The 23,054-nt window shown below is 40.3% G+C and overlaps 1 protein-coding gene across 1 annotated transcript in view; it reads right to left on the reverse strand.

Moving 5' to 3' along the window:
* cacna1g (calcium channel, voltage-dependent, T type, alpha 1G subunit) overlaps positions 1–23,054 on the reverse strand; it is a 268,885-nt gene that overhangs the window by 165,885 nt on the left and 79,946 nt on the right. The window contains exon 2 of the mRNA XM_073490161.1: positions 7,679–7,790. Within this exon, the coding sequence (XP_073346262.1) occupies positions 7,679–7,790 (112 nt within the window). The remainder of the gene's footprint in view (positions 1–7,678; positions 7,791–23,054) is intronic.

Genomic DNA, 23,054 nt, shown 5'->3' on the forward strand with positions numbered 1-23,054 from the left:
TGGGAAATTTCAACAAGAAACCGTTAGGAAAACAAATATTGACAGATGTAGGACCAAACCATCACCATCTATCACAGGTTAACTTCAACCAACCAGATCAACGAACGCTGAGCACTGCCACCAGCTGAACCAATAAGTAAATCAAACTCTTGCCGAAGCAAGGTTGAGAGAAGACAATTTATTTTCTATTGGGAAAAGCCTTCAGTGCAGTTCTTTGTTCTTCTTTCAATGAGATATACTCCCCAGTTCTGATATAACTGATGATATAGCGGGCCAAGCTCTTGAGAAGCCACCATTGTTGTTTTCAGACAACTATTCGCTTCTCTAACTGATCATCAAACCTAAAGTACGCCTGTGGCTGCCAGTAGTTCACAAGCACACAAGCACATAGCTTGAAGCCTGGCAAGATGGATTTGCGTGATCACATGATCTTGTGAATCCGGCTGCATGGCACAGTAAGCTTTCACCGCTAAAGCTAGCCACAAACTTTGTATTCACTCTTGCCAGAAATATAAGTGCACTGCTTCCTGAGCAGGAGTGCATTTTCAAGGGGAAGACCCAGCTACTGAAGCCTGACTGCCAGAAAAAAAAAAAATGTCACCTCCATGGCTGCTGTGTTTACCCCCACATTTAACTGAAGGACATCTTAACAGATAGGATCTGAGGTTGTATATATAAATGTATATGTTCTTCTTTTATTGGGCCCAAACAGGTGCTGTCAAATCTGTGAAAACATTTCCCTGCAACCTCTCCCGAAAATAAATCTCAGCCACTATGTATGCTAATTCTGCCTGTCACAACTCTGAATGCTATTATCACAGGGGTCAGATGCTTTCATCACACCCATGCACACACAGATGTGCTCAGACAGGCAGACGGACAGCCATACGTGCCGCTGAAGGTGTTTCATGCCTCGTGCGGTGGGGACAATAGGCCGGGCTGACTGTAATCTGCCATTCAGTTGAGATCCACTCCTCACAGGTGGAGGGAGATAATATTGTGCGAGAGACTTTTCAGCTCAATCACGACCATTCACAGCAGTTGCACACAAACACATGCGCAGACACAAGATCTGGCGTTCCTTCATCCGCCAGGCGCATGCCAGGCTGACGTGGGGGTGAACCAGTGCGTGTGTGTGTGTGTGTGAGAGAGAGAGGTTTGTTCCATGTATCAACAGCACTCTGGCTCCACACAAATGTCAGGAGCTCCATCTCAGCGAGGAAATTAAATTTATGGCTCCTTCTACCAACTCCTCTACCTCCTTCGTACTCTCTTTCTTCCTCTCTCTGTGTATCTTTCTGTAACCCAGTGTTCTTATTGTATTGCCAATGAATTTATTAGCTTTCCACAGACATCGTTTTGTTCTGTAGCTGCGGGGGGACGATGGAAGGTTAAGTGTTTGCAGTAGCATTCGGAGCAGAATGTATTCCATTGAAATCTCTCCTTCAGGGAAAAAAGGGACAATCCTTAACATTAAAGCTGCTACATGATAGCCAAGTTTGACATTTCCTTGAAACTACTCCATTGGCTAAATCATCACTTATCCCTCATTTTTGTCACTTTTATCTGGAGTGCCCTCTGATGGGCTGTCCTCTGTGGCTCGTCTACACTCCGTCCAGGTTTATTTTCAAGTGTTAAAAGGGGGGTATGCTTTAAGTAGACAGTCTACCAGATCACAGATATACTGTATCTGTATTAATGTTGGCTGATAACTAACAAAAAATGCAGGACAGACATGCAGGACAACATCCTGCACATCATTTTTTATAACACTTATTACAAAAAACCTTCACAAACGAAAAAAGTGATAGCCTGCATAACACACATATTGCGTTTAGATTTCCACTTTTTAATACATTTAATACAAGTTATGAAATAGAAAGACAGTACAGTGTTTGACAAGGACTTTACCAACCCACAGCAGTTGAGCAACAAATTCTGCTAGGGTACCAAAACCACTTGAACAAACCACATGCAGCACAACCAGAAGTAGCCTAATAATAATGATGGCAATTTGTTCATTTCTTTCTTAATTTAAGTATAATAACTGCCCTGTCCTGACCACAATTCTCCAGTTACCACATTAAAGATCATGATTATCATGAATCTTTATGTTGTTGTCTAGAAAGTTAGTTTTCTTTTTAATGGTTATCTCTTAAATATTGACATCAACATCTGGAAAGGTCCACAGCCACACCAACGGTACTATGAGGTTGTACTGAGGAACACTGGTGCTTTAAGCCAACGCTAACATCAACTACCATGCTCACAATTACCATACAACAGGTATAATGTTTCTTGTGGTCATGGTTCAGTTTCAGTTTAGCATGTTAGCATGCCACCATTTGCTAGTTAGCACTAAACACAGTACAGCTGAGGCTGATGAGAAGGTCATTAGTATTGTAGGAATCTGGTCAAGTTTGCGACAAAATTCTGACCTCTTGATAGCGCTAGATTTTATATTTAGCTTTTACAATTTATTTTTAAGGAACCCTTAAATGAAACGATTTCACTGTAATGTAATTTTAAAAACCCAGATTTAGCCTCCTAGACAATGGAAAAAATACAATGTATTAAATGCCAATTTAATTATTCATTGGATAATTAATCATAATATTATCCCACTAAGCTGTAATGAGGCTGAAAATAAGTGAATTGAAGGCAGCTTTCAATTTGTTGAAAGGTTGCCCTGAGTCATTAAAACAAATTGTAAATAATGCCTCAGGGTAACCTTTCAACAATGCTGACACATAAAGCATGGGTCATCTTTCCACCCTGCTGCTACACAGTGGCCTGTGACCATTACAGTAGCCATTAGCTGCGTCAGGAGATGAGAGCTCATTTAGCCTGCAGATCAGACAGAAGAGCCATTGAGAGGCCTGGCAGAGCCCCTCATTAGCACTGATGCTAGCATGGCTATGTTAAGCACAGCACTGATCTGAGAGCTCGGGCACAGACACATGTAGCACATATAACTGTGGGGCACGGTTACATGAATGTTGCACTAGGGGATATTTTACAATAGCATCCCATCGCATTTGGACACTTCCACCACAACATGAAAACCACTGAGAGGTGATATGATGACATTGATTATTTGTTACAATGTAATGTTCTGCTGGGAAACGGTGGGTTCTGGCGTTCATGTTGCAGACCAAGGACAGCCTTTCATGGCAACAGCACTCCTGGATGGCAGTGGCCCCCCAGCAGGACAATGCTCCCTGCAAAATCACATGTTTGCGATATTCGCCTTTGGGTTTGACGTAGAATGCCGCAGACTATTTGTGATGCTAACAAATGACCTAATTACATTTTCTTGTTTGTTTGTTTGTGAGTGATTTATTTATTTTTACCATTGATGGACTTACCAAACAACAAGACGCAACCTGCTCTGGGACTTTGTATTACATTCAAATCATTTGCACCGGTGAATCATCCAAACACTCTCTTCTTGACAAGTGGTAAGCGACAAGTAAAGTTTTTCGTCATTTTTATTTTCAGTATACGCCTGTGTGACTATCTTTTCGAAAATGATGTAGCATCAAACTGAAGATGAAAGTGGAAACTTATTTTTGTTATTTTTGTTTGACTGATTTTTATTGGGATGATGGACATAATTCAATCAATGGTAAATATGTATATTTTATAGTTGTACTTAGTGTAATGGTAGGAAAAGGTATCCACAGCTTCACTACCAGACTACATTTTTGTTCAACCCTGAATCGTAGATAAACCTTGAGTCTTGAAAGTCAAACTAACCTCTCTTCAGACAAGAAAAAGATCGGAAGTAAGGAGGGACTGGGGCAAAAATGTGTCAGGAGTATGTGAAAGTGATAAAGAAAGGCGTCAGAGTGTGTTCAAAGTGGGAAAACTGGAGTGTGTGTTCCAGACGGTGTGAGATGGTTTAAAGACAGACAAGAGCATGTGAGTGTGTAGGTCATGTTCCTTTAGGACCTACTAACATATCGATGTGGAGAGTCACGGGGACATTGAAATGGAGGAAGCGAGGAATTAATGAGAATGAGTTTAACCTCTAGGCTGTATGTTCAGCTGCGCTTCAGAGAGGAGACTCACTGAATTCAATCACATTTCATATCCCTGAGCGGAGCCTTTGGGCTCGGGCTGCCCTAGCAACAGCAGCCTCAAAACCTCCGCTCCTCTGGCTTCTTTTTAAATTACAAATCATCCTCTTCTTTGAATTCACCTGCCATATTCTCCTCTCTCTACTCACTTCTTTTCCTCCGCCTTTCTCTCATTTTTTTCCCTTTTCTCTGCTCTCCTCACCTTTCTTCTCCTTCTCTTTTCTGTCATCTAATTCCCTTTCCTATTTTCTGCTATCCTTTTATTTCCTCTCATTCCCTCCCATTTCCTTTCTTCTGCTCTTCTTTCCTTTTTATTCCTATTCTTCCCTTTCCTCTCATTTCCTGTCCATTCTTCTGTTCTTCTTTCATTTTCTCTCCTTCCCTTTCCTTTGCTGTCCTCTGCTCTCTTTACCTTTCATTTCCTTCCCTTAGCTTTCTTCTACTCTCCTTTCCTTTTCATTTTTTCTTCTTTTTTTTCTTTCTTCCTTCCTATGCTCTTATTTCCTGTAATTTCCTTTCCTCTCATTTCCCCTTCCTTAGTTTCCTCTAATTTATTTTCATTTGCTCTACTGCCCATTCCTTTTCTTGTCCTTCCCTTCCTTTTCACTTCCTTTCTCTCCATCTTTCTGTTTTTCCTTTCCTTTTCCTCCTGTCTCCTTCCCTCCTTCTCCCTTTCCTTTCCTTTCCTTTCCTTTCCTTTCTTTTCTTTAATTTTCTGTCCTCTCATTTCCCTCTCCTTTTACCTCCCTGTCTTTCCTCTCATTTTCTTTCCTTGTCTCTCTTTTCCTCTCCCTTCCTTTGGCACTTCTTCGATTTACTTTCCTTATCTCTAATTTTATTTCCTCTCCTCTCCTCTCCTCTCCTCTCCTCTCCTCTCCTCTCCTCTCCTCTCCTCTCCTCTCCTCTCCTCTCCTCTCCTCTCTTTCCCCTTGCCTCCACTCCCCTCTCCTTCTGTCTTCTTTCCTCTCACCGTTCCTCTCCTCTCTGTTCTTTTACTTTCCTTTTCTCTAAAAAGTAATGCTTGGACTTCATAAAAGAAATCATGTCTATCCATTTGGAGGTATGGAGGTGTGAATACATTAAAAAAAAAAAGTCCTATCAGTCTTAATAACTTACTTACTAAATTGTCTTAAATATCAGAAAGCATATACTGGGAGTAGGGCTCTATTTTTTGTCAAATTAAAGATATGTCATTTTGGAGTGAAACTGCTCTATTCCACTGAGTCAGTGGACAAGAAAATAAGGGGACTCTGTTCTGATTCAATCTATTTGGAACCACTTTGCCAGCACATTATCCTTTCACTGCACACGATGAACAGAGTCAGATAACAGATCTATTCTACTGCACCTCAGCCCGCTTGATTCTCTCATCCAACACAGAGAAATGTATTTTCTATCCTCTGCGTTTTACAGCATGAACAAGGCTCCTCTATTAGTGCTTGTTAGGTTAAAGGAGGTCAATAATATAATGGAAACGCCTTCACACAATGTTGTTGTTTATTTTCAATCAGAGCTAATGCAAATGGAGGGAGCTGCAAAGGCCAGATTTGCTGCAAAATATTGTTTCAGTAGATCTCTATCAAAGGTATGGTTTAGAAAACGACTCTGTGTTTTGCTGTTCCCGTGGTCTGTCGTCTGCTTAGCTGTGTTTGAATAACCCTTGTGCTGTCTCATAAGCTGCCATGCAGACTGTTTAATGTCTGATTTTTTCCAGCTATTGCTCCGCATTTGTTGTCCTTATCTCCTCGTGTTATATCTTTCCGTGTGAGTGTTGTCTCTGTAATGTGTGTTTGTGTTTTTTCTTCTTGATCATCCCACTGGAAGGCCTCTAACTTGGGTTGTACATGTCTTATTAAATAAAGATCAAGGAAGATGAATGAATGCTAGTGATGAATGTGTCCCACTGTCATGTCTCGGTGTTGTTTCTTTGAACAGGAAGCCTTGAACATAGTTCAAGGCATCAATGCTTCCAATATAGAGTTCAAGGTATATAACTTCAGATAGCCATAGCGACAGTACTTCTGCTTCATGCTAAGTCTCACTGGAGAGACTATACTAACTAAACTGACTACTAACACGCTTTAAAGGAGCCATCCACCTTTTTTACTCATCAAAGTGAATTTAGAAGCTTTAGGGAGTATTAAGCAGTGAGTGAAAACAACAGTACAATGTTACAAACTGGGGGATGAAGACTGCATTGCATTATGGGAAATGTAGGATCCAGCATTTTTGGAGCTTGACCCGAAACAACAAGTCACACCACCATTTGGGTTGTCATTGAAAAGAAGTAGTTTTTCTGACATGTTGTCTAGAACATATTGGACAAGGATCAAAAGTGTTCTAGCCGTTCTCAACAGCCAACTCAGAGGTTGAGTAAAAAGCATGCGTCATAGACAGAGGGAGACTCAATAGCTTTTAAATAAGGGGATAGAAGTGCACACTTTCAGAAAGGCTCTGCCCCCTGGAGTATATTAGCAGCTTAAAAGTCTGTTGCTTTGACATTGACCTTCTCTATGTTAATCTGTCTCTTAAAAGACTAAAGTTAAAAACAAAATAATCTAAGAGCCCCTTTAAAAGAAGCATGTTGATGTTATCATGGCTGTTTATTTCCTTTGGTAAGCAGCGCAAGCAGTGTTGGGCAAGAGGCTTTAAACATCTAATCAATGACTTTGTACATATCACTTGTTAAAATTGTCGGCTACATTACTTTCCAAGTTGTTCAAAAGTAAAAAGTACTTACTTTACATTAGTTGCCATACCTGCACATTACTTCTACTTTATTTAAAATGTTTTAAAAAGTAGGTTGAGACATTGTTGTCTACCACTAATGTTAGCTCGGCGAACAGCTGAGCTCTGGTGACTGTCCATAGCACTCCTGAAGTGCTGATTTCAAGGTTCAGTCTTCATTTATTTGTCACACAGGGCTGCACAACGAAATGTAAGTTGTTTTCCCTCACGCTACAGAGCATTTTTAATCACTATTCCTCAGCAAAGTTTACACAGTGTGCATTCAGCAGGTTTATACATCATAAAAACTTGGAAATAAAGTAAACTTAAGTCTAAAAATACCAAATCAACACTGTCCCTCACGGGACTCAAACGTTGGTAACTTGCATGAAAGTTCAATGCTTTCCCACTCGGTACCCACAGGCCCTGAAGTTAAACTTCTAACTTGTGTGTGATCAAAGACAGCTTGGATAATGACTTTTGGTACTATTAACACCACAGTCTTAAAATGATGAGACATGAATACAATCTACATGTGATTACACATAAATGGCATTAACATTCTTTTTATATTTTAAAAAAATGGACTTTGTCATAACCGTTTCATGACCAAATAAATCGTCAATAAAATGTCATTGTATTAATAAAAAAAAACTAAAAAAAATTTTTTAGACTGTATCCAGATATCTGGAAAATAATGGACTCTGCATTCTTTGGCTCAGCTTCAACCAGTGTTTTCACTTTGTGTGTTATCACTTACATATTGCCAGCCCCTTACGTACATATCTCCCTATCTCTCCAACAAGTAAGTGTGAAGAGAAAACACATACATTTTAATCCGTAACATATCAAATCAAAAACTGTCTTACCTCCAGGATCTTGCACCTCTCAGAGTCGCAGTGCATGTCCTCACAGGGATGAAACATGCCCAGTGTCACACAGTTCAGCAGGATCACCAACATGGACGCTCTCTCGAACCATGTAGAGGGCAACAGTTAAGGAATACAACAAAGACAGAAGACAACAGCTTGCATGCCAATGTCAAGAGTCAGAAGCTAACAGTAACAACAAGCTAAAAAATAAACATTTATTTCTCCAGCTTTTCTCCAGTGACCTCATTATCCCATTCAAATTTATAAATTCCTCTGACAGAGTGATGCACGTTTATCTCTTCCACTATCACTTCACTATCAAAAAGTGTATGCAAGAGGAAAAAGGAGCCCTTTTCTTGCAAAGCCTACCTGTGGAAAAGGTCATTTCTGCCTTATCATCCTGTTTACCAAAGATCTGTTTGCAAGGCGTGTTGGAAAATGTTCAGCTTGTTAGCAAGGGCTCATGATAGGCCCTTTAAAGAGACTGGATGAGGCAAAAAAGAGACAACAGATGTAGATGCTGAGAGAATGGGAGGCTGACTAAGAGGAGGATGGAGATTCCAGCTTCAGACTTAGTGAATGTGAGGACATTGTGATACATCGGCCATGAGTTTTATTGACCACAGGGGTCAAAGTGGGCTTTCCTAATGTGGTTAGGTTAAATGCCAGCCCGAGCTATGTGACACCGATCAATGATGAGATCAAACACAGATTATACTGATACCACACACACACACACACACACTCACAATGACACAGATATGTGGGCTGCATGCATACACACAAACACACACCCACATAGAGTATATTATAGATTAATGCATCCACAGTCAGCACCCTGCATCCAGCCTGGTTAACTATGTTACACAGAACAGACTGTTTGTCATCCAAGTGTGTGTGTGTGTGTGTGTGCATGTGTATGTGTGTGTGAGCTGAAAGGAAAATAGTGCTTTTCATCTATGTATATGTGTGTGTGTGTGTGTGTGTGTGTGTGTGTGTGTGTGTGTGTGTGTGTGTGTGTGTGTGTGAGCTGAAAGGAAAATAGTGCTTTTCATCTATGTATGTGTGCGTGTGTGTGTGTGTGTGTGTGTTTGTATCAGTGCACACAGGCTGTGGGGACAAACGACCCGTCCGTCTTTTATCGCATTAGCCGCCACATGCTCATTCATCCCTCTGACCCATAATGCAGCTGGGTCAGCATGGCCATGCAGCCGACACATAGGAAAAGCGAGTGCAGGGCAAACAACAACAGTGAGGTGCAGGTTTTTAACTTTACTCCTTTATGCTGGTCAAAAGCTGGAGTTTCGAAGCAGAATCTGATAAAAGCTGTGAAAACAGATAAATAGCAGCCAGCAAAACACAAAGAATCTCAAATATCTCAGCTCTACAGCTACCTTTACACTATGATATGATTAATCCATTAACAGATTAATGTATACCATGTATACCATAGCAGGTGGTATTAGAATTAGTGTTAGATGTGTGAAAGTAGAAATATTTGGCAATATGGTGGCACTACAGGAAAGGTCAGGGGGTCATCAAATTCATTATGTTTTACCCGCTGAGGAACATAAATATTACAACAGAATTTAATAAAAATATATAGGTAATACTTTTTAAAATACCAGTCTCCAATAATGGAGACATGCCAGGATTCAAGGACTAAAATATGCATTATTAAACAATACTAACACACACCTTTTACCACCTTTATGGAGGTACTGCAGTAAGTCTGTGGACTGTCATGGTAAGCAAACTACTATCTCTTGCATGAAAGTCAGTGCTCATCCACCAGCCCAACCTCCAAACCTTTACTTTATACCTCACTGAGCAAAGGGCAAACTGCTTCCCCGCTTTGGCTCTGAATACTGACATTGGGCATAAATCATGTGCTGCAGAATCATCCAATCTGAATGTATTTCTAAGGAATACCCTGCCAGAATGTGAAAGTCTGTGGTAGCTCCAACACAGTATTGAACAGGAATATCCAATAACACAGCGAGCTGGGGGGAAGTTGAGCCTGTGACCACAAGGAACCCCAGCAGTATCAGTTGAGTAGTGATGGCTGTGTCTGGAAGGCAGCATAGGATTATGTTACACACTGGAGGATGGACAGAAAGTTCTGTGAGTCCAAAGGGACGCAATTAAAAAGATCAGTCGGTATGGAGAGTGGGATCATTAAACAGGAAACAAAAGGTTTCGAGTTGGAGAGTGGTGGCACCGAAAGTTTTGAGGAGAGCAAACTGTTGTTGACACACGGTGGTAGCATCAACAAAGGTTCACAGGGAGAGGACTGAGAAGGTGGGGATAATTAAAAATAATGAGCTGCATGCATTGTCTGTAAGCTCCTGATATCATCAGCCTGCATCAGGGCCAAACACAATGTCATTTTAGTTCAGTGAAGGTCCAGGTCATAATGGATATCCATCAGGCTCCTGACAAAACAAAACCTCTCCAATTACAGCACCTCCAGTGTGAGGTTTACAGTCTGTTGTTTCTAAATTGGCTTTTTTTTTGTTGCTATTGCCATTTTAGTTTCTCCTGCATCAGAAACAATAAATGATCATGACATTTCTGACACGTTAATGTACGTCTGTGTTATGAGGGCAACACAATGTATGTTCTATTATGCAAAAGAACTGCAGTGCTTCCTAACCAAAGCTCTCCATGATATTTCTTCGCTCAGCCAATCACACATCCACTCACACCACTGGGAGCAATTTGGGGATCTTCTTCGGTATCTTTGCCCAAGGACACTTAGACATGCAGCCAGAGGCAGGGATTGATCAAACGACCCTCCCATCAGTGGACGACCCGCTCTACATCCTGAGCCACAGCCACCCAGGAAGAGATATGTGACCTTCTTATACTGGAAGGAGGCCTGTTCAGATCACATTCTTTATGATGTATGTATTCAGCATATACAGTATATGCATACATACTTGTAAATACATATGCTTTATATACTTCTTCAAATGTAATTTTCAAGTCCATTCTCACAGTACCAGACGGGTACAGACATCTTCATCTCTCTTTTAACAAAATCAAACATGGCCAGTATTCCCTCTGATATTGAATTGTGCTGATCTGGAATTTCTGAAAGTCCACATAATCAAGAATTTATTAGGTATCATGAATTAAATTAGCTTTTTCTAAAAAATCAAAAGGTAGTTAGGTCTTGATTGTCTATTTTTCCTCTATTTCTCTACTTTTATATTTGTGTTTTGTATGACCTACAGCATTTTACTGCCAACAAACTGAGGACTCACGCTGATCTGGTAACTCACGAACCTTTGGTTTGTCCAAGCTGTTTGCATAAGACCAGTATAATTAGCAGACCTTATAATTTATAATTACCCTCTAAACTAATTTAAACAGGATCATAAGATTTGCTGACATCACCAGTGTTACGAATAGAATTATGAGAGTTCAATGAGTAATTGGCCTCCTCCCGAATTTAGATTAACAAAGCAAAACTTTTGAGTTTGCACTGAAAATATATTCAGAACTTGTAGATCGTGTCTGTACCACAGTATAATCAAAAGTTCTCCCAATTAAGGAAAATTGCCTCCTCTAAGTAAAGATCTACAGCAACTAGAAAACAGAACAGAAAGCTATAAACATATTTACTATGTGTTGCACAAAGGAAACCAGTCTGCTGTTGTTCTACTGTTGCAGTACAGGACGTGAGAGTTGTACAAAATTTTTCCATGATGTCTTGCATCTGCAGCAAGACGGAGCGGGATATAAGATGGGCAGTGTGTGAGATTATGGTGTCTAACTGCTAGAGTAAGAAAGTCTGTGAGAATAAATGTTGATGGGCCACCTGAGGCCAAATCTGAGGCAACTTAAGCGGCCTTCAGATAAAATGTTCTTATTAGTGACAGAGGAGAGAGGAGAAAGAGAGAAAACAAACACTGATTTCTATTAAAAAGGGTTAAGATAAAGGAGGTTGAGTTATACAACAAGTGTTAGTAAAACAATAAGAACACTCTGCTTCAGTAGTGTTTGTGTAGGTCCATGGTGTGTTGATTAAAAGTCAGGACCTTGGACAAGATATTGGACGCTCCCCTTAGCAGGCTGATAGAAATCACACATCAAGAAGAGGAAAACGATCCTGAATGCCAAAAACTCTACAAAGATTACAAATCACTTGATGGATGCTTTTACGCTCAGCATTCTGTACAATGTTACAGCACCAAAGACAGTCATCATGGTGTACTGTCAACATAAATACTGATGCTGAATGTCATTACTGTCTACTATAATGGACAGAGTGGTTCACTGAAGGCATTACATGGCCTGCCATTTAACAAGGCTGCTGTCTTGCTGCAGTAAGAATCAATAGACTGACAGGTTGGGGTTTTTGGGATTTGGACAAACTTGACTAAGATTGACTAAGGAGCCAACAGACTTAAAGTAAGACTATGTGACTTTGAAAAGAAGGAACAGCATTCATCTTACAAATAGCTTAAAATTATTAGCTATCAGCTCTAATCAATATTTGATATTATATATATTTATATATATTCCTTGTCGTGTGATTTCTACCCGCGTACATCCAGACAGTTAGTCTAGCTCACTTCAACAGGTCCAAGCATGACAATATTACCAATGGACCAAATGTCTACTTGAATGTGAAAGGAGTCATTCATAGTGACTAAACCACATTTATCACCCAACTCCCCTCAGCTTTACAGAGCTTTAAGGGCTTTAGCTTGTTGCTCTGGTTTAACTGCCTGCAACTTTGCTGTTTTTATTCATTCTAATTACTCTTATAGCATCATCTTCAGATGCGGCAGGTGGCTGTTTTCAAACAAAAATGCAATAATCAACCCTTTGTGCAGCACCAAATGGCAATCGGACAAAGTTAGCAACTAGCTAGAGTGTTGTGAGTGGTATTTTTTTTAAACAGAGTAGCTATATTCAACAGGTGGACAGGCTAATGGCTAATGTAAGCAAACATTATATGGATGTTGCTGAGCTGTGATACCTCTGAGTCATTTTGCTGACTTATGACTCTTTTCTACTTGTGATACTGATCACTTTTTAACATTGATCTTACCATCGCTCTGTAATTACCACTTGTTACCGGTTTCGCTTTGTGAGAGCTAATGCTTATGCTAACATTGCCCAATTCACAGAGTTACTGAAAAGTGAGAATTCAAAAATAGAAGGTGAGTGTACAAATGGGTAAATGTATTCAAACTTTGTTGCACTAATATTGGACAACAGACTGATTCAAAATCAGTCAGAGTTAAAATTGAGCTGAAAAAACAACATCGGCGAGCCAAAGAGGAAAACAAAACTGTTTTGTTTTTTTCCTGGATCAGGGTCACAGAGAGAACTCAGACCTACAAAGAAGTTGTTTTTTTTTCCTCGCTGGCTACAACTGAGAAAACTGAGTATTTTTTTTAAGGGTGGATGAGTAAAGCACTGTGAATCTGGCAGCCTCACCCGCTGCCCTTGGGCTCAAGTATAGACAGCAAACAGTTTTTATTGTGCACTTAAGACCCCGTTGACTGATGAACCGTATGAAATGCATTGTTTATTAGAGGTCCTAAACTGAATAAAGCAAAGAAGAGAATTTATTAACAGAAAGATATCAAGGCGAAGAGAGAGGACAAGTCTTGTGCAGGAGGATGGAGACAAAGCAACACATTAAATATGAATAATCTGACTAATTCAATCAATAACTCTTCCTCCCCTGCCCTCGCTCTCTTCCTCCGTCTCCCCAGCTGGTGGGCTATAATTAAACAATAAGGAGAGAAGTGTTTGCAGTGCGAACACACATGCACACACACACACACACACCTTCATGGTGTCAGCATATAAACAAGCGGTGACGCCCTGAGGGATGGATTCAATTAGAGGAAAGATACACGAGGATATGCTCTGTCAAAACTCTGAAAGCAAGAAGTCAAAGACACACACACATGCGAACACACACAACAACACTTTCATCAGAGAGGCAACACAATCAAAGTCATCAACACCTCAAAAAGTATTCTGTGTATTGCTCTCATGGGTTTGTTTCAGTCATCGCTCTCTCTCATACTCTAACACACTTTAACACACACAAACATGCACACACACACACACACACACACACACACACACACACACACACACACACACACACACACACACACACACACACTTAAGGTCCCTTTCTTCTGTCCTAACGAAGGGAAAATAATAAGTAGGCTTGATGTCCTCGCCTGCCTCCCTGCATCACACTGCTGATTCACTCTGATTTCTGTCCACTAATGATCCAACACCAGACGCCACGACACAAACAACAAAGGGAAACAGTGTGTGTACATGTAACTGTGTGTCAGTGAACTCTAGAGGAAGAAAGGAGAAATAAGGTAACGGATTCAAAAGAGCAAAGTTTGGTGTAAAAAAAGTTTCATCTCATCAAGTTCTCACCGCCTCTTATTTCTTTCATGAGAGTGGGGGAATGAATCCTCGGCAGGAAGAGATGAGGTGAGCACACACAGTCCGGGGCGATCAATACAGACAGGCCTCTCTGAATAGATATTATTCATTATGTTTACTATAACTCACACAGGACGTGGTTCTGCATCCGTATCTGCCCTGCCCCTCTCTCTCCACACACACACACACAGCTCATCAGCCTTGGCCTTTTCGTACGCTCTTTCTCCAAATCTATACCTCGCCAAGGGGCCGTGCATGACGCGACACTACAGTGACATCAAGAGCTGCTGTAGATATATGACGCCAACACAGAACCTTAATAATATCACCAGTTCGTCATCTTTATTATGATCTGTTGCTGAAATAAATATGTCTTGAAAGATCTCATTTCCTGTCAGATACTGCAGATAATTTGCCATCAGTGATTTTCAGCTAATGTGAGAGACGCCACCTAACTGCACTCGCAAATCTCGTTAACACTTAAAACTAGGTGTTGCAGGTATGTAACAAAGCATGGTTATGCAACTGCACAGTCTTTATCACACCTTAGATTTATTCAGAAACAAATATTGTTGGATAGATTTAGAGAAATGTGTTATTTGCCATGTGTGCCGACGCAAAGATTATTAACAGCCCATAGTGGGTGAGAGGTATTCAGCACTTGAAAGCTGTCATCTTTACTGTAATGTTGAAATCTCAAGCTGAAATTAATGTAGTGAATCAGAAGCTTTCTATACTGGAGCCCCCCTCAGTAGCGACCGTAAGCTGCAATTCTTCTCAGTATGTTTAACTAGCTTCTCTGCTGGAAAGTTTTGTTGAGGCCCCCAGAACTTTATTTCAAATTCTCCTCGAGAAAGCAAAGTTTCTAAGGATACCAGAAGCGTCAGGGTGAATTTTGTGTATAAAATATGAGAGGTCTGAGATGTCTATCTGATGAAACTGGACAAACATGAAAACATGGAGTCTTGGGTTTTCTGCATTTCACTCAGTGTAAACATCATAAAGGTTTAATGAAAAGCCGTACAAGCCAGTACGGGAAAACACATGAGACTTTCAGATGACTTTCAGACTGTTCTTGCCTTCCTCCACTGGCTCCCTTTCAGTTTTAGAGTTCATTTTTAAGTTTCACTATTTGTTTTTAATGCACTTCGTGGATTGGCTCCCACTTACTTATCTAACCCATTAAATTCCCTACACCCCACCAAGACCACTCAGGTCCTCTGATCATCCCTCAGGCTGTTTCACAACCTGTGGAAGAGATCTGTCATTTCTACTGAGTTGTTCAAAGCACAGCTCAAGACCCACCTCTTCTCTTTGGCTTTTGATCAAACTTAAATTGCAACTACTTAATGGGATCTCACAATGGTTGTTTTACTAGTTTGAACATTGCTCTGGGATTTATCTTGAGCTCTGGGTATATGCATGATCTTTTATTGATTGTTCTGTTGACTTTATTTTGCCTTGGTTTGTAACTTTGGTCAACTCATGTTGTTTTAAATGTGCTATAGAAATATATTTGACTTGACTTTAGTGTTGTAGAAAGTACCAAAAAGTCATACTTCAGTGAAAGTAAAGATATTGTGTAAAAATATTACTTTGGTAAAAGTAAAAGTCAGCAATACAAGTTGAGTACAAGTCTTTAATTATCTGATATAAAATGTTCTTAACTATCAAAAGTAAAAGTAATTCATTTATTTTCTGATAAACCTCTTTGGCTCTGATGCAGCATGCAATCTGCAAAGTAACTGAAATGATCAAATAAATGTAGTGAGTAAAAAGTACAATATTTGCCTCCAAAATGTAGTAGAGTCGAAGTATAAAGTAGCAGAAAATGGAAATACTCAAGTGAAGTACAAGTACATCAAAATTTACTTACAGTACTTAAGTAAATGTACTTACTTTCAATCCACTACGATTGATACATGTCTTTATTTGCATTTCCTTTTTGCTGATTTTCTGGAAAATCTGTGAAAATGTCTCTGGTTGGATGGACTTGACTCGGGTTAGAGTTACACAGTTTGAATAACCAATAAACTGAACCAGGTCAGAATTCAAAACTGCACTGAGGACGGTTCAAAGCAGCACCTTTCACAGCTTCACAGCATTGTGAATCATGAAACACTGACTTTCCCAGACATTTGCAATTTTCACCTCTAAGGCATGGTCCTCTTGATATAATGTCTAAAGTAAGAGGTGCATTGCTTTAATTTTCCATAGGGAGGACTGATTGGTTCATCAGAAATCTCTTTCATCCACACACAATCATAATTCTGGATTTTCTCCATGTGTTTTCATGCTATATACATAACAATCAGTGACTTCAAATCCCCACCAATACTAATTGGAATTCAAAAACATGTATGCTCCCAAGTTAAAACAGCATGAGCGTATAGTATGCAACCAAGACTCTCTGCTTGATGCAACCTGGTGAAATTCTGTCTTCACAACTCCCCATTAGGTTCATGAAAGGGAGTTGGATCAAAGCACAGAGGGTTCCCACAGAGGATGTGCAAAGGCACCACGTTTTGATTAAGACTCACTCTGCCCTGAAGTTCAAACATGACAAAGGCCGAGTCCTGCATCAGTGAGCGCAAGGTGTCTTGGGATGGGAAGCAGCTGGGACACTGAGCTAGAGGTGGGACAGGTGTGGTGACATTCAGCCGTACTTCACAACGTGCACGTGAGTGTTACCTCATTAAAAGCTGTCAGGGAGACAGCGGGGAAAGGGCAGACTGGACTGGAACAGCAAAATAGTGCTGGACAGATGGAAGAGATAGATATGGTAGGTGGATAAAGAGAGTAAAGGCTGAATGAGTTATGGTGAGAAAAAAAAGGCAAGATGAATGTTGGATTCTGGAGTTTCAGGCCAGAAGGATGCCAAGTCAGTGACCACAGTTTGAGATTACTTTTCAACATTTGTAACAGTGAAACCACTGGATTCTTTTTTTAGGGGACCTAAATTTCTAGTTGTGTTTGTGGCGACAAAAAAGATATCTTAAGCCAATACATGATCTTTTTCTAACCCAAGCCAAGTGTTTTTGTGCCTAAACCTAACCAGACTATAAGCACAGCGTTGTCACAACATAAAATAGCAAACTGAACCTAAAGAAAAGTAAAGTTGCAACATAAAGAAATGTAAAGTTTCATCGTATCTGTGGTTTGCAGTAACGTACATTGCCAACATTTATCCAGGCGACTGGGTTGCAATTTGACGAGAGGAAAGATAGAAGTGAATGCCTCATAAAAGAAGTAAAGACTTTACCTTCTGCTCATGTGACTGTTCAGAGAGACATGCTAACCATCATCATGTCAAGTTTGTGAGGCTAAAATGAACTATAAAGTTGGACTGAAGACCATTGTCACTATAACCTGTTGTTTTTTTAACCAGTCTCAGATTTGGACAGCCCTCTAAGTCTGAGGGTCTGTAAGTAAAGGGAAGTCTGTTGTTTTTAGCTGGAAGTCAGTTAAGAGAGGGACGGTAATTGAAACTTTTCATGTCTGAAGACAGGAAATCATTGGGGAGACGATTATAAAATGGCTGCTGTGAAAAGGAGTGCTGACACCAAAATCACTCTCCCCTTTCTCACTTGTGCTCCTCTTCAGTGGCCTCGCTATTTTACAAAATGTTCTCTCTCCTTTACCACAACTGAAAACAGCCCCTCTTCTTGTCTTTGTTTCCTCAGGAGTGCAGTACCTTCTCTTCAGAGGACAAACTTTACAAAGCCGAGAAAGCACAGCAACAGTACTGTGTGTGAAGGTGTGAAAAACAGGAAGGAAGGTAGCTCAGAGACAGCTGCTGCCTCACCTTTGCTGCTCATCTCCCATCAATCCCTATTTTCTCCAAAGCCCTCAAGCCTTTTTTCTCTCTCTCTGACTCCTTTCTTTTCCCTCTCCTCTCACTTCTCTGTCTGTATTGTCTTACCCCTGCTATTCTCTAAGAGGAGATTGACAAAAATGAAACTTTTTTCCAGAGGAAGAATGCTGAACATGCCAGAATAAAATAAAAAATGGAGGAGGGAACTGAAAGAGGAAGGATGTTCATGAAATATTGAAAGTGATTGCTGCAACTCATTGTAATGTGCGATCCGTCACTGTCATTGCATTTAAATGTGTGCGTGCGTGCTCGTGCCGGAGTGAGCATTCACGTGTCTACATCTATTTGTCTATGTTTATAAGATCCCACATGAAGAAATGACACCCTATCACGAAAATAGATCGCAGTACAATGACTCTTCCTGTTCCTGTTCATGGATCAGTCTGTATATCCCATTACCTGAATGGTAAATTCTTGACAAGTCCTCATACTTCAAGGACAAAATAGGTACTTTGGAAAGTGTTTTCTGATCTGCCAACATTATGGCAGGGGTTTCGGTAAGTTTAACAACTAAAACTGCTAATTCTACTTGGTTAGGGTTGGGGACAGATGCTGGTCATGGTTAAAAGAAGTCAATTGACTGTTTTGAGGACAATCAAAGTTAGAAGGTCTTATTTTGTTGAGGTGGAAGCAAGAATCACCATCTGTTTACCCACATTTTAGTGGATTAGAGATCTTCTGCAGTTTCTCCACCTCAAGTAAAAGTACACTTGCAGATGCTGGTAAGGGTATCTCTTAAAATGAAGGTGGACTGAAAATGCCCAATGGCGATACATAGGCCTAAGACTACGCACTCTCCCATAGCATAAGTGACTTGATTCACTCGGTCTCCTTTACAGGCCTAGACTTATCATTTGCATGATTGATTTATTATTTATTTATTTTTCTTTCCATTGTCCAATATCTGTACTTAACTTGGTTTGCTTTGTCTACTTTTACTATGACCACTAACATTATGATTATTATGCTTTGTTTATCGTTCTGAAAATGTTCATTTTTCCTTTTCTTTGTTTGCATTGTTGACGCAAAGCTTTTCTGCGCAATTGTGTTTGATATGTAAAAGCTATAAACAAAGTCACAAAAAATAACCATTCAGTTTGAAGGTAGTGGTGATTATAAAAAGATTATAAACCATTATAAACTGTAGTGAGCTTGTTTAAACAGTACTGAAGTAGTATCTGTATGTTGTTATGTTTGTTATGTATATGTTGGGGCTAACTGTGATTTAATGTGAAGTTGAACTTTGTTGTAAAACAGACCATGCAGTTGAAAATGGATTTACATAATGTAACACTCCTTTCTTTTTTTCCTTTTTTTTCTTTTTCTTACCAAAATGCTTGAAGATGGAGGCCATCTTGATTAAATAAAGCTTTATTGGAATTATTGAAATTATTGGAACTGACGGTGTCTGCCCAGTTTAAGATGTCGTGCTACTTTAGCTTTTGCTTCCAGGCGAGCACAGTTACTTTTACCACACCAACATGCCAGAAATACACAAACAGGGGGCAATTTTAAAAGTACTGCTCAAATGTAAAATACCATTGCTTTTTGTCAGTTTCTGGAAGACAGACTTAAAACAGTAATTGGGCTGATTGTAGTCTTAAGGTTCAAAAAAGCTTGTGGCCTTAGAGATGCTAGTTTGAATTTGGACTAGCTGGGAAAATGTGAGTAGTTAATGAATAAACTCTGTTATTGATGAGTAACTGCTTTCATTCAAAACAGCTGGAACAATGCTTTGTTGGTTTTCATTTAATAAATGCATTTTAAAAGAAATCTGGTTTCAGTTAAATCCTGTTTACCAATCCTTTTTTTAAGTCTAAAAACTATTAAACAGGGTGTTTCTATAACTCAGAGAGTCAAGAGGAAGGTATGCAAAAGGCTGTAAAGCCTGATGAATACTGGAGTTTTTGCTCTCATACAGTTGTCAGGAAGTGCTTGTGAGTTTAATCAAAACTGTATCACTTTAAATGAGTATTTAGCTTGTAAATAAGCTGCCTCAGCGACATGCTGAGAGGCTTGACTCTTAGCAAAAGGCCGGCATGTTAGAGCAGAGCATCTCAACTCGCGGTGTGGAAAATCCTGCTGGTGTAACACTGAATATCCCAACAGCTCGCTGACACGGCTTATCAGTAGCCTGAGTCAGGAGCCGGGGAGTTAGGAGGTTGAGGGAAATAGCGGCATATTGTTACGCCGGCTGTATCAGCGCAGAGCATATGAGACGAGGGTTGAAAAACGGGCAGGAGCTGAGCAGGGAGGATGGATTGGACAGCGGAAGGGAAGGAGGGGATGTAAGACAGAAAAGGGGGGATATGTGAGAGACACGGCATGTGAAAAAGATGACATGAAGGAGAGGAGTGACAGGCCAAATGTGAAAAAGTGAAAGACGGGGGAAGAAGGACATGAGGAAGACAGAGCTGAACACATTGTATCAGTCCTGACAAAGGATTGCCCCACAGTGACTGCACTATCACGTGTTGTGTGTGTATGTGTATGTATTTGTGTGTTTGTTTGGGAGGGCTGGGGGTTAGATAACTGACCTAATGATTTCTCATGGGGGACCAATGACAGCAAACACCATTAAACTTTTACCAGGTTGCATTATTAATAAATTCGACCTCACTCCAAGATGCTGTCCATTCAGATAGGCAGCAACTTTGTTTTATACTCCCTGCTCATGAATATGGATACATACACTACACCAGCTATTATACTGACACAATGGGGACACCTTATATAGGGATCAATTTTTATGTGAGGTTGGCAAAAGAAAAGGCTGACTTCACAATCTGGTTGCTCCGTCAATACTCCGAAGAAGATCAAGATGTCCTCTGGTGGCTGCGGCGCTTCATCTGCAGATGCAGTCTTTTAGAAGTGAGTTTTATATATGAAATGCATGCGCTGGAGGGTTCATAATGAGCTCAATGCACAACCAGATTCTCCACATAGACACACACACACATCTCTCTCATCAGCCAGGAAACACCCCTGTATCTTGCCACTGCGGACTGTGAGTTGCTAAGCAACGCAGGCTTTCATTGGCAAGTATTGCGAAGTCACATCTCTATTGCTGTGGTGTCTTGTAGCTGAGGTGATGGGGCAGAGTGTGTCACAGAGCAAAACTTTGCAGAAGGCGCTTGAAAGTCTGCGAAGAGTCTGACGTTTATTTCAGCGACATCATCAACCACAGAAACGTCCAACCCAGAACATGAAGATCCTCAACCATCTGCTGAGACCGAAGCTCTTTTTCGTCATTTCAGCTTAGCGACAGAGCATCCCCCTGTGTCCACATGGACTCCAAAGTGACAGGCCTCAGGTCACTGGTGTGCAAAAGCATGGTGTGACTAAAGTGTTGATCCAATACCTGTAGTGTCAAAAGGCTTCAGCACACTGAGAGCAGAAGATATTGCTCTGTTATCCTATTAAAATGCCAGCAGGCCAACACGAGAATAGGGAGACGAGAGAGCAAAAAGAGAGTGGGAGAGAGATTTCACACTTTTGTAGAAGCTTGTTTAGTGACGTAATTTTAGGAAATATCCCTTTCTCCACTACAATCAGCAGGAAGGTAGAAAGAGCGGTTTCACTACAGTACATCACACACTGATACAGTAGCTCTTGCTGCCATCTCATGCCTCAGATATGCTAATTCTTGCAGTATAGTTTTATGAGATACATTATTTGCTCAGTAAAAGGCTTCTCTGTACTCATTGAAGACTGTCAAATCAGCAGCTTCATTGAAGCAAAGTAATCTCTTATGTTATAATGTTGGAATATTTATCACAGAGGCCATCCTCAGCAGTGATTACACTACTTTGCTTCTCATGCTTGAAGGCTGATGGAGAGGGATTCTCCACTGGTGTGAGTGAACACAAGGTGAAAGCCACGTAGTTGAGTCATAGAGGTATTAGTAACATCCAGTCTTCTGGCAGAGAATCACACACGGAGACGCATTCGAAGACCGTAATGCATTCGACAAATGGACAATTGATGGCGAACAATGCTGCAAATCCCTGAACTATGATCAGTGAGAACATTTTTGAATGTGAAATACCACATTTTTTTAAATAACTAACAAAAGAGCAACGAATGGCAACTTCGGTAAGGATACTGTAAAGGATATAACTTGTGCGCTGCAGCATTATTCAGTATGAACAATCTTCCTGGGTTGGACGACCAACATGTCCAGCAAATAACACATTTAACAACTTCATACCTAATATGGCTTTGAATAATGCCCATTACAATTTCCCTGAGCTTAAAGTGACGTGTACAAATTGTTCTTTTGTGAAAACAGCATTCCAAAACCCTTCATTTATTATCATAAATGACAAAAAAGGCAGCAAATCCTTATATTTAAGATGCTGGAACCAGCAAATATTTGACATTTTTACGTGAAAAATGACTTAAACAATTAATCCTTAAACAAACAGTGGATTAATTGACTAATCATTGCCGCTCTAATGAATGAAAGAGGTTGTTTTCTTTTCTTTTTTCTAAAATAGCCAGTACAACATTTTCAACAACTCATACAGGATGTGCGTTTACTGATCTGCCCATCTCTAGGTAAGGTATGGATACATTTCATCAACTGACAGTTCTTGGTTGTAGGTTCAAAGTTCTGTCTTGAGCTTGGAAACAGCAGCGGAGAAAACAATCCCACTACAAGGCCACCTGGGCAATCTTCATCTGTCTGATCAAGAGAATGTGACATGATTGAAAGCACCAGAAAAGCTACATAATGGACCTTGTAGTGAGTTCTGGAAAGATTGCCTTCAAGGTACGTGAAACCGACAGTGTCGTCACACAAAACTTGAGTCTAAATTTCGAGGTGGTACACGCAAAGGCAACGGAAAGACACAAGAGGGAGTGGGATCAGACACAAATTTACCCGGGGAATTGCTAATTATCCCGGAGCTTTATGAATCTGCTTCATATGCTTACAGAGATGGGAAGACAATTTAGAGAGATCAGAGTGTAATCACAATGAAATGAGGAGTTTTGGAAGGAGAAGTGACACAAACTCCCAACCTCCTTTCTGAGACTTTTTGCATAATACCAAAC

The sequence above is a fragment of the Pagrus major genome, chromosome 20, assembly GCF_040436345.1.
Source record: "Pagrus major chromosome 20, Pma_NU_1.0".
Classification (NCBI taxonomy): domain Eukaryota; kingdom Metazoa; phylum Chordata; class Actinopteri; order Spariformes; family Sparidae; genus Pagrus; species Pagrus major.